Below are 13,404 nucleotides of genomic sequence, written 5' to 3'. Positions count from 1 at the left end.
AGGAAACCAGATGAACTCTGTTGAATTTAAATTTTCCACATTCTCTACTTTAGCATTAAAGTTTTCTTCTCTAATTGAACAGATTAACTGAAGCAGTATACGTAATATAGTATCAATTTATATATTTTTTATTTATCCACTATGCCACCTTGTTTCAGAAAGTCTTTGAAAGCTTAAAGAAAAAAAAAAAATAATCCCAAATCAAAAACAAACTGTTCCACTCATCCCTTTGGTTCTTTTGGTGACCCTGTCAGTGCTGATGGTCAGTGTGAAAGACTTTCGGAAGAGTTTCCCAGGTACTGGTAACAGCATTTCCTGAAGCATCTCTTATCTTGGTTCACAGCAAATGGCTGTCAAGAGTCCATAGGTCACTTTTACCCTATGACCCAGTGTGAGTTTGCTCAATCTTGAAATCAGTCACTGAGGCCCTCACATAACATGGCAGCCGTTATCCGACTAAATAAAACTATATAGTGGATGACCGTCTGAAGTTGCTCAGGTGCAACCATATAAAGATGAAGAGCAGGTCTGCCTGAGTTTGAGTCTGGCCATACCTCTGACCAGGCAAGTGGCCTTGGACAAACTACTTCACCTCTCTATGCCTCATCTGCCTTATCAGTAAAGAAGGAGAAACAATGGCACCTACCTCCTATGGAATAAGAGGAATAAGTGAATTAAATATGTAAAGCATTTACAACAGTGTCTGGTACACAGTAAGCACTCAAAACATGTTAGCTATTATATTCGATACTTTTATATTTTTAGGTAAGAAAAGTAGGTACAATAAAAAATTAAAGGAAGGCTGATCATTTTCAGGACAATAGTTTATTTATAAAACCGCAACTCAGTCTGTTTTGGTATCATTATTGACAAAACACCTACAGCTAAGATACTAGTTGAGGATATACATTGATTTTAGCTATACATAAAACCAGAATGCAACACTATCCCAGTTTCCTATTTCTGTGTGGCCCCGAATGTAGCTTACAAAAGAACAAACTCTCTTTATAATGCACAAGGGCTTAAACAAACCACTTCTTTAGATTTTGTTTTTCTATTTAAGGGTTGGGACTGAGACTACTCATTTAAAATTTGCTATTTACAGAGAAAGCCCAAGAGAATGAGGTAACTTAAAGACAGAGGTTTGGTTTATCTGGCTTTCATAATACAATATCCATATGACTTTAGAAGAAGGTAAATAAATAATATTGGTAAACAGTATATATTGATAATTTTCTGACAAATTTATTTATCTAACATCATGCTAAGGAACCAAGAGGATTTCTCCACATATTTAAAAATGTATTATATTTGTTGATTCACAAAGTCTTGTTTCACATTAAAGTAGTTGTCACCAAAATAACATATGATAACTAGTACCCATGGAAACCTATCAGCTTGTTTTTTAAAATTCTCTGTTAAGGTTTATTTCCAAGTTGAGCATCACATATGTATACATGGTTATAATGCGTGTATTTATGCATGGATATATGCACGGTTGATATGTGTGTGGGTACTAATGCCCCTTATTCAGGAATGTAAAATAATATATCTGGCATCTAGTTGTAAGAAAAACTTCCCCAGATTGGGAGGTAGTTGAGTGGCACATGAAAAAAGTCTCTTATGCAAAGTTAGGAATACACCTATACTGGGCAGATGAATGGAGACAGGAAGAAAAAAAGTAGAAGTAGAAGAAAAGAACTACATTGGCTCAAATTAAACAGGTAATTAATTTAAGACAGTAAATAAATAAATCAACAAATGCCCCATTTTGGTTTTCTAAAAAAATAAATCACTGGAAAATCCTTACTAACCATTTAAAGTTGATCCATTAATATACATTTTAAATAGTAAAAAGTCTGAATATTATACCTATCGTAAGTCTATTCTCCTTTTATCTAATACACTCCTCTGATGAGATATCTAACATGTCTTCATCTGCACTCTCTTCTATCTCTGGCAAGTTGCCCCAAAGTAGGAAGTTAACACCTGAAAAGAAAAGGTCACAAAGTTATTCGGTGCTCATTACTGTTAAACTCAGAACATGATATATGAAACCTTTACATTAACTTTGTTATATTAAACCATAGTGTTAGCAGTAAAGAGAAAAAGCATTGAAAGAATGTACCACAAATAAAATTATCTAATATAATTCATCTAGGACAGTGGTCGGCAAACTCATTAGTCAACAGAGCCAAATATCAACAATACAACAATTGAAATTTCTTTTGAGAGCCAAATTTTTTAAACTTAAACTTCTTCTAATGCCACTTCTTCAAAATAGACTCGCCCTTGCCCTAACCGGTTTGGCTCAGTGGATAGAGCGTCGGCCTGCGGACTCAAGGGTCCCAGGTTCGATTCCAGTCAAGAGCACCTTGGTTGTGGGCACATCCCCAGTATGGGGCGTGCAGGAGGCAGCTGATTGATGTTTCTCTCTCATCGATGTTTCTAACTCTCTCTCTCTCCCTTCCTCTCTGTAAAAAATCAATAAAATATATTTAAAAAAACAACAACCAACAAAAAACAAAAAAAAAATAGACTCGCCCAGGCCATGGTATTTTGTGGAAGAGTCACACTGAAGGGGCCAAAGAGCCACATGTGGCTTGCAAGCCGCAGTTTGCCAACCACTGATCTAGGACATACATATTCTTCAACCATTTTAAGCAGGGCTAGAGTTCTAAAATCTTAGGACTCAAATGAATCTTATGAATCCATTTACTCAAATCTTGCCTTCAGCTACATTATGCCATAATAACTCTACAGTGATACTTTCAAATCTATTTTAATGATTTTTAAGAATGGAGATTTCACAAGATCCTTTAGATTAAGTATCTCTTTGGAGGGAAAGCACTCATCTCTTCAACAAGCATGGAAATAGCTGGTGCCTTTTTTCTGATTAAAAAAAGCAAGGTTTTGGAGTCAATTATAATATGAACAATAATCCTTGATATATGTGGATTTTAGTCTAGAGGTTGTCAAGGTAGAATTGTCAACTTTAGAACTAGATTGTAGCTGTCAATACAATAAATAAAACAACTACCTAAAACCTCATTGTGAAAGGTCGGTAAGTCAGCTTTCATATTGAAGAATCCAGCATTTGTATATAATATAAGACCACATATATGGTAGAGGATAATGAGATGGTTTATTCTGGGCATGTACTATATTATAACTTGAAAGCACTAAAATGGGAAAAAAAATTGACCTTTAGAAGAGCCAATGAAGTCTTACAAGAAAGTAAATCTCAAGCTGTCCAGTTGGCAGTGTGGGCCCAAGCGACTCAGCAAGTCTGGATACCCACTCCACACATACTAAGATAGTGGCCACAGGGTGGAATGGAATGAGCCAGGATTTGGAGATTTGGTTTGAACTCAGTTGCCATCCCTTACCAGTACACCATGGATGTTTTTGCTACTTTTACTACAAATGCATGCAACCAGACTATATATATTCTTGTTTTGTGTACTTAAAATTTTACAATATGGTATTATATTTATCTTTTCTAATTTTATTTTTTCTTTTAATTCTCACGTGAGGATATGTTTATTGATTTTAGAAAAAGAGGAAGGGGGGAAGAAAGAAACATTGATCGGTTGCCTCCCATGCATGCCCTGACCAGGAATCCAACCCTAAACTTAGGTATGTACCCTGGCGGGGAAGTGAACCTGCAACCTTTTTTGGTGTGTGGGACGGTGCTCCAACCAACTGAGACACCCAGCCAGGGCTCTAATTTGCTCTTTTCATTAGACATTATGTTTTTGAGATTTACCTATACGCATATGTGCAGATTTAGCTCATTTTCTTTTCTGTAGAGTATTCCATTGTGTGAATTAAAATAAAAAATAAAAAAAATAAAAAAATATATATATATATATTGCAAATATGACCCATCACCCATTCGTTCCTTTAACTGTCCATTTTGCACAGTTGCTTGAGGAGACATGTACAAGAATGTGCACTGTTGTATTGTTGAAACAATAGAAACAACCAACTATCTAACTTAGTTGAGATACTGGAATCGAATAAGGCAAGAAATTAGCATCTGTTTGATGTATATAGATACCTATCATATTGTTTTCTGTAATTTTTTTTGTTTCAATTGTTTATAATATAAAACACCTTTTTTTCCCAATAATAAATGGTGTTTTGCTTCTGGTCAGATGGCACTGAGAGCTGACAGGATAGTAAGGAATCACTAGGCCAAATCTAATGGCCAATTAGAACCCATAAAGGTCAATGGAGAGTTGAAGTGAATTTGCCTTTGGAGGCATTTACCCACCCCAGTGAAGATGAACTGAGGTTTTCAAGCTTCCTCAGGAACATCTTAGGAAATCAGGTCTACATAGGTAGGCTAGCCTAGAACATAGACTTCTTGGGCCCTTTCAGTGTAAACATTCTAGAATTTTATAAAGCTTGTGTATGTACTCCTTTGATGCTGCTCATTCAGGTGTTTCAAGGACAGTTCCAACAGCCATGAGGAACCCTGTTGTATACCAAGCATCTAGAAAATCCTGCGTTAAATCACAGTATTAGGGTTACAAAGGAGAAGTCTCATATTCTTGGAGTCAATACACAGAGACATGAGTAGCTCAGCACAATTGGTTCAAAGGAGAAAAAATAAACTAAGTGATTGGATCTGTCAGAAGCAGCACCTTCCTTCCTCTGTTAAGAAGGGAGGAAGGAAACCCTGTGATACATCTGTTTCTCATGGATTAGATTCAATGCAAATGGAAGAATGCTGGGCTTTTATCTTTGAAAAATTGACCAATATTAAAAAGTAAATCAAAATTGAAAAATCTCCACCCTGTGTTTTAAATTCCATGAAGCAGGGAAAATAATATCAAAGCAGAAACTTCCTTTAATGTGTCCCATGAGCAACACAAATATAAAACTAAAAACCTAAATTAGAAGCCTGTATCTCACCTAGGGGAGTTCAGGTAAGTCCTTGCTCAAAAAAGGCCCTCTTAACATGCTAGAGTGTTAAATTAAGACCCCCACATGGTTGAGAGTCACAATTAAATGCCAGGTGATTAAAAAAAAAGAAAAAAGAAAAATCGGAGTCTCTAAAAACCCAACCGTAATTGGAGGGTTTAAAGACCTCGACGACCTAGCTTTTACAATTTGTGATCTTGGGTTTAGTCTGTGAAGGGAAATCATACTTTAAAAAAGGAGTATATTTTAAGTTCTGAAGAAGACTAAAATATACATTAAAAAACTTGAGTGTTAATGCCAATTTGGATTGTCAAGTTCTTTAAACTTGTTCCCACTAAAAATGTCCCACTAAATGTCAACTTGGTCTGTTGTATAAATAGGTATTAGACATTGAAAACGTGTCCTATAGCAAAACTTGAATGGCTCTAGACAATATAAAATGTATTATGTAAATATCTTTTAAGAATTGGTTGCAGTATTTTCCTATAAATAATTAGTATGACATATTGATATTAAATATTTCCTTTGACTAAAATTCCATCATAATTTATTAATACAGATGTCAAAATGTCCATTTTCATCTTAAAGCAATATCACCAAATACATGTTATCTAGTCATCTTCCCTCCCAACTCCTCATGGCCTCAGCCTTCCCTCCATCCCTCCCTTTTTTACACACACACACACACACACACACACACACACACACACACACACACACAATTGACTATCATATATACAATCTTTCAAAATTATCTGGAGTCATAATATATATCAAGACAAGAATTTAAAGCAATTAAATTGTTAATTTAAGCATGGCTGGAGTGGCTCAGTTGGTTGAGAATTGTCCTGTGCACCCAAAGGTTGCCGGTTTGATTCCAGATCAGGGTGCTTACAAAAGGCAACCAATTGTTTCCCTCTCACATAGACGTTCTCTCTCTCTCTCTCTCTCTCTCTCTCTCTCTCTCTCTCTCTCTCTCTCTCTCTCTCCCTTCCTCTCTCTAATCTTATACTAGGGTGAGGATTTAAAAAAAAAAGTTAATTTAAGAAGGCCAAGAGCCCTAGCTGGTTTGGCTCAGTGGATAGAGCGTCCGCCTGCAGACTGAAGAGTTCCGGGTTCGATTCTGGTCAAGGGCACATTCTGGTCAATCCCCAGTCATGGGCTTGCAAGAGGCAGCCAATCAATGATTCTCTCTCATCATTGATGTTTCTAGCTCTCTCTCCCTCTCCCTTTCTCTCTGGGAAAAAAAAAAAAGGGTGGGGGGGGGGGCAAGAAATCCAGCTAAGTTTGAGGCTCTTAAATAAAATGATGAAAATAGAAACGGCAATGAATTTTGGCTCCTAGTACCCATAAGTGAATGTTTGGGATAATACGATTGACATTTCAGTCGATCCAATCCAGGTAAAGTCTCAGAGGGAGTCCTGAAATGATCTACCAGGAGTTTCACTCAGCTATTGATAGACAAATGTTATAGGAATGTTCCAGTCAATTGTTTCTTACCAGTAGAGTCTAGTCTGTTAATACCATAAACTGCCTGGCTGTGAAACATCCAGAAGTGCCCGTTGTTACAGGAAAGAAGGCAGGAGCAACATGGAACGATCACATGATAACCCACAATGTTCCCACTAAAAAAGAAAGTAAATATTGTTAGAGGCTGTGTAATACTTGACCATGTAAGCATTTTTAATGTAAATAGATGACATAAAGACCTCATTTCCTCCTAACATCCTCCATTGCTGGTATCTTTGGGATGTGATTTATTCTAATAATGATTACAGTGCTACTGTCAAGTGGCAAAATAGTCTTCAAGTGAAATAATACTAACATTTTCTCCATTTCTTTGCTAGTATCATTTTATGCATTTTCCCTTGAGAAGCTAGCTTCCAGATAACATAAGGTTGTGATTTGCTCTGCAAAGAACTCCAAATTGATGTGCTGTACACACAAAACATATTAAATAAACTCAGATCTGTGGGTAAAAGGTTTTTGCTATCCTCAGGACAGTGGCAAGTTGGGTTCTTACATGTTCTAGCTGCATGCCAGGACCTAAAAACTGTTTCAACAGATGGAGGAGTAGGAAGACAGCATGAGCCCCTGTAAACCAAACACAAGCTGGCTGCTCTAATTTTAGTCTCAGTGTTTTTGAGGGAATGCAGAAGTAAAGCAAATCTATAGCCTCTAGAGAAAGTTGCAAAAGTTTTTACTGTCTTCACGATTATGCATCTGATTATAAGTACCTCACTCTTCCGCAGGGTTTTGTTTATTTCCTATCTGGTTACTATTAAATAGATTGAATATACAGGGCATGTTTTAGTAGGTACTTAAAAAAATGACAACATGAACTGCTTACACCTTAAGGTGTAAAAATTCTTATTATAGCTTATTCTCATCCAGTGAGATGTGAGAATGAGTTATTTTTGTGAGGGCCTATTAAAAATTACTATATAAGAGGTACCCCCACCTAAAATATGTCTTCTAATCATAATCTGATTGAAAGGCAAATGAATGAAAACAAAATTTGTTCTTGGACTAGGACTGGCAGTTATTTGTAAGACTGTTCTGTGGCTTTCATTCCTGCCCTCATTCAGTCATTCAACTAATGTTACTGAGCTTGTATTCTGAGTTAGGTGTTAGGAATACAGTGGTGGACAAGGTTCTTGTTCTCATGGAGCTAACATTGGAGTAGGGACATACCAGATCATTTTGCTCCCTTCTTAGAACCCCTTCAGTGGCTTCCCATTGGCCAAAAAGAAAAACAAATAAACTCCTTCATACCAAGGTCTAGATCTGCACTATCCAAATGTGGCTACTGAGCACTTAAAATTTGGCTAGCCTGAAGCGAAATGTGCTGGGAGTATAAAACATACACCAGATTTGAAAGAAGAAGAATAAAAAATAGAATGTAAAACATTTCATTCATAATGCTTTTATATTGGTTACATATTGAAATGATAGTGTTTTGCATATATTGAGTTAAATAAAATACATGATTAAAATTAATGTCACCTGTTTCTTTTTACTTTAAAAAAGTGTGGTTATTGGAAAATTTTAAATTCCATATATGACTTGCATATTTCTCTATTGGACAGCGCTGCTCTAGATTATCTGTTTTGACTACATCTCTAATGTACTCAGACAACTCTCCCCAGATGCTCACAAAGTCTCAGCCACACTGCCATCATCTTTTTATTCCCTGAATGTCTAAAGCTTCTTCTTACCTTGGGTCCTTTGCACTTGCTGTTCCTTCTGCCTAGAACATTCTTTCTGTCTCCTTCTCATCCTTTAGGATTCAACTCTCATTAGCCTCTCATGAGAAGTCTTCCCTACCATGCTATGAAAAATAGCTCTTAACCACTCTCCCAACCTCTATTATTCTCTATCATTATTATTATTTCCTTTGGAGCACTTCCTAGCCTATTCAATATCTCATTTATTTAAGTATCTTATCGACTGACTATGTTCCTTTTTGAATGATGAATGAATGAAATTAGTCATTAGCACAAAAGAAGAGTTTGCTAACTTAAATTGTTAGAATTATAAGTTATAATCCAAACCCCATTTAAATGAGAAAATCTCAACTTTCTTCTCTCTAAAATGGGACTAATAACACAAATTTACTTCTCAAAAGATAACAGTAGTAACTTTCATTTGTGTTGCAATTTATAGTTTACCAAGCCTCTTAACATTCATAATTCATTTGATCTGCACAACTCTGTAAGGTAAACACAAAAGATATTTTAATTTCTATCTTAAGAAGATAGTTCCTGCCCTGGCTGGTGTGTTCAGTGGTTAGAGCATCGGCCTGTGCACCAAAGAGTCATGGGTAAGATTCCCAGTCAAAGGCACATACCTGGGTTGCAGGTTTGATACCTGCTCCTCAACAAGATATGTCTCTCTCACATCGATGTTTCTGTTTTTTTTTTTCCTCTCTCTCCCCTCTTAAAAATCAATGGAAAAATATCCTCAGGTGAGGATTAACAACAACAAAAAAAGATAGTTCCTATTTTCTCAAGTTTGTCTTCTTAAGATAGAAATTAAATAAGGAAACAGAGGTTCAGAGGTTTAGAGTTTTAAGTTTATTCAAAATCAAACAGAGAGTAGGGGTAGGACCAGGACTCAAATCTAATTTTTATGACTAAATCCAGGTGTTTTTTCCCCCCCCTCTAAACTACTTGCCTTTTTCTAAAAATTAAAGCAGATATTTGTCAATGAACTTTGAGAAATTGTAAAATCATATACAAATTTAAAGTGTCACAGGCCCTTTAAAAAAATAGCTCTAAGTAACAAATGGTTTTTCAGTGGCTCATTGCAAGGGTTATAACCAGTGCTCGATGCAGTCCACTGAACCTTTGTGTCTGCTTTGGTGTCAACACCCATCTCCCAAACCCAGGGCTATCTAGAATATTGTCATAGATACCATTTTAAACATGCGATGTCCTTCAGTTTACATTTGCAGATTTCAGTATAATAGCATCTTCCTATTAAGTCCACTGTGCTGAAGAGAGAAAAGTGTAGAGATAGTCAAATGTATGTTTTTTAAATTATAAGATGTAACATATAAATTATAAATTTAATTTATAATTTATGATATAAATTATAACATAAAATTTATTAATTAACCATTTTTAGTGTATAGTTCAGAACTGTAAAGTATATTCACATTGTTGTACAACAAATCTCCAGACCTTTTTCATCTTATAAAATTAAAACCCTATGCCCATTAAACGATTCCCCATTTCCCTCTCCCCCCAGCCCTGGCAATCACCATTCTACTTTCTGTTCCTATGAATTTGATTGCTTTAGATACCACATATAAGTAGAATCATACAGCATTTGTCTTTTTGAGACTGGCTTATTTTCACTTAGCATAATGGCCTCAAGGTCATCCATATTGTAGTATGTGATAGGCTGAATAATATTACATTGTATACATATACCTTATTTTGTTTATTCACTCAGCTATTGACAGACATCTTAGTTGCTTCTACCACTTGGTTTTTGTGAATAATGCTGCTAAGAACATGGCTGTGCACATATCTCTTCTAGGTCCTGCACTGAATTCTTTTGGATATATACCCAGAAGTGGGATTGCTGAATCATATGGTAATTCTATTTTCAATTTTTGAGGAACTGTTACGCTTTTCCATAGCAGCCGCCCTATATTACATTAGCACCAACAGTGCACAAGGCTTCCAATTTTTCCATGTCCTTGCTATCAAATGTACTTTTGATTGTGATTTAGTATGATTTTATAGTCCCAAAGAGCTAAAAGTGAGTCTGAAATAGAACTATAGTATATTTTGTAAGTCAGTTAATATTTGTGAGCTCACCATAATATGACAAAACTTCCATTTAAAAATCTTATGTGCTCATTGATTTTGAAACATTAATCCATACTCTTATAACTTCTACAAGGAAGCATAGACACAACTCTATTCTAGACTCTTGTCTAACCTTTAACAATGAACCTTCTTATGACTGTCTCATCACTTATAGCTATTGTAAAGATGAATGAGCTAATATTTTAATCATAGGACCTTTGCAATAGTAGGTTACAGATTTATTGTCTAGTGATTTTTCTTTTTTCAACGCCACACACACACAAGACACACACACACACACACACACACACGTATTTAAATATTAACCTATTTATCTTTGCAATACGTAACTTTGTCATCGGGCATGACTACACTTGAACCAATTCAGAAAAGATTTCAAAGGAGGAAGAGTTCACGACTTTCACTATATTACATTTTTTTTCTTTTTAAAAAAATATGTTTTTATTGATTTTAGAGAGGAAGGGAGAGGGAGAAAGAGGGATAGAAACATCAGTGATGAGAGAGACTCATTGATCAGCTGCCTCCTGCATGTTCCACACTGGGGATCGACCTGCAACCTGGGCATGTGCCCTGACCAGGAATTGAACCATGGCCTCTTGGTTCATGGGTTTACGTTCAACCACTGAGCCAAGACAGCCAGGGTAAAAAAATGTTTTTAAGTTTCTATTGTTATAATGAAATTCACTTTAAATTATTATAACTATTAGCTGCCTCCTCTGGCTGTGTCCAAAGAATACTTACTTATTCACCCATATTTTGGATAATCACTCTTTCACTTTAATGATAAAGATTCAATAAAGAGCTAAATATTGAAAATCATTTAAGGGCTATGTTGACCATGGAGAGAGAAAATACTTTTTAGAGCTAGAAAAAGGTATATTTGAGTCAAATAAAATGTGTGTTGTTTTTTTTTTCCTAAATAGGAAGCAAATTCTTAAGGACTCTACTACACCCGAAAGTGGGTAGTGACTGAAAACAATTAGAGGATTGAATTACACAAGTGAATGCATGATATCCAAAATAGGCTTCATGGGAGACAAGGATTTCTTAAAGGGTAAGTCTTTATTTCATCCCATACAAATCTAAGTCTCTCTCAGAAAAGGAGATTTTTGAGAAAAGAATACTGAATTATAAGGACAATGGAATAAGCATGCCAATCGCAAATAATGGTAGAAAACTATGAATTTTTTGGGGGTTTGTAAAACGATAAAAATGAAAACTTGACCTCTCCAACAGTACAGAAAAAAGCTTGCTTGAATTTCCTAGAGTCCAGGTCATGGCCTTGATCCAGTGAGACAGGATAGTTGGGCAGGGCTTAGGGCCAGGGATCCAACTTAAGGGGTGTGGTCACATGACTAGAAGCATTCCATCAGGACTGACCACTCTGGTTAAACCACAGACTTTGTCCAGACAGCCTGCCCATTTAGTTCTACTCCAAGGGGGTCATCAGACTGGTGGGAGTGGCTGGAACACCAAAATGATAATCTGCTGGTTGACTCCGAGGTCCAAGCCATAACGTTTTCCCATTGAGTTAAAGGCTACCGTCCGTTGCCCGCCACTAGCAGCATATGACTTACTTGGTAGGAGGGATGTCTGTAGAGAAAAGGTCTATTTCAGTATCGGCCAGCAAAACAGCCTTCATTCCCCGAGAGCTGAGCACTTGCTTACAGAATTTGCAAGACAGGATGGACACGCACCGGTCCTTGAAACTACAACTGCTGGTCGACATGGCGTCCCGGGAAGGATGTGGCGTGGGGGTTTTAAAAATGGGACCAAGAGCGAGACCCTTCCTAGGTGGATTCCCACGGGCTACAAATAAAATGGCGAGGCCTCGAGCTTTTCTGAGCCCTAAAATTGGGAAGGAAAATCGTTCTTTCTTGTTTTCCCCTGGGAGGGAAAAGTAATATTTATTGAGCAGGAACAGGAGAGCAGCAGCAATTCTGGCTTTCCTTTTAACTTTCCGGGAAAGTGGGGGGGGGGGGGGGGGGGGAAGAGAGGTTTGAAGAGGGGAGGGCCAAGCAGCTAGGGGCCTCGGGAACTTCTCTGCCGTTTTCCCTTCCTCCCGTCGAAAAGGATCCTCCCCTCGGGCTCTCCCTCCTTTAGCAATTCCCTTGTATTTAAAGCTTCTCCCCTCCCAAGCTCCTCCCTCGGAGAGCTCCAATCCCTATTTGTCGGATCGCGGGCTGCCTCCCAACCCTACCCACGCCTCTTTCAGGAAATCTTTCTCCACTTCCCAGGATTCGGAGATCCCCCGAGCCCTGCCCACCGGGAGGGTCCCTGCTTCTCTGCAGTCCTCCAGCGAACCTCCGCCGCTCGGCTCGTTCCAGCCGGCCCCCCCGCTTCGCTTCTCCCGCGGCAGCCCCCAATCCTCAGCGTGCTGGCTCTCGCGTCCCCCTCGTGCACCCCGTTCCCCGCGGCCTTCCCTCCAGGCTTCTCCCGGAGCGGCCGCTTCAGAACGTGCGGTGGTGGTGGTGGTGGTGGTGGTGGGGCTCGCTTTGGGGGCCCAGTCGACTTTGGGATCTCGGTCACCGAACACGTCGTTTTCTGCCTCCTCTTCCGCTCTCTCTGCCCTTTCCAAACCGGCTGTCAGTTTGAATTTCCATCGCCGCGCCCCGATTGGGAGAACTAGAGCTCGCCCACGTCCTGCATTGGAAGGCTCGGAGGCCGCTGACGAGATCTTAGTGGCGAGGGGACCGTACGCCCCGCCCCAGTAACGGTGCGGACATCAGTTCCGCTTTCTGGTTGGCCGAGCGTGGCTCTGCCGCCGACCTCATTGGCGGGCTTCTGGAGGGTTGGGCGGGCCTACTCCGGCTCTAGTGGAAGAAGCGAGGACGCCCTCTGCGCTTCTTATTGGATGACGCTCTACAGTCCACTCTGGTCTCTACTCTCTATTGGCTAAAATTCTCCCCAACGCCCCTCCTCTCCGCCCCTGTCCAATTGGTCGTACCTTTTCTCAAGAATTCGTGTTTGGTTGTTAGTTCCAACTTAATCCCGCCCATTAATTCTACTTTAGGGTTCGGCCACCGTGCTCTGAGGGAGGAGCTTACCCCGTGACTACGCCTCGGTCGCGCTAGCCACGCCCCCAAGTTTCGCCAGCCCCTCCTCCTCATTCCTGGCCTCTCGGGATCAG

At 38.7% G+C, this 13,404-nt stretch overlaps 1 protein-coding gene across 1 annotated transcript; it reads right to left on the bottom strand.

Annotated features, from left to right (window-relative positions):
• Positions 1 to 978: 978 nt before the first annotated feature.
• Positions 979 to 12,454, bottom strand: FAM72A (family with sequence similarity 72 member A). The gene is made up of 4 exons (XM_079762132.1): positions 11,852 to 12,454; positions 9,350 to 9,427; positions 6,433 to 6,557; positions 979 to 1,989 (listed from the first exon to the last, which is right to left on the bottom strand). Exons 1-4 carry the CDS (start codon positions 12,001 to 12,003, stop codon positions 1,895 to 1,897), a joined length of 450 nt encoding a protein of 149 aa, XP_079618258.1. The 5' UTR covers positions 12,004 to 12,454; the 3' UTR covers positions 979 to 1,894.
• Between the last annotated feature and the right edge of the window lie 950 nt (positions 12,455 to 13,404).

The sequence above is a fragment of the Cnephaeus nilssonii genome, assembly GCF_951640355.1.
Source record: "Cnephaeus nilssonii genome assembly, chromosome: 21".
Lineage (NCBI taxonomy): Eukaryota > Metazoa > Chordata > Mammalia > Chiroptera > Vespertilionidae > Cnephaeus > Cnephaeus nilssonii.
The sequence above is the reverse complement of the archived record's forward strand: the minus strand, read 5'-3'. Positions and strand labels throughout refer to the sequence as shown.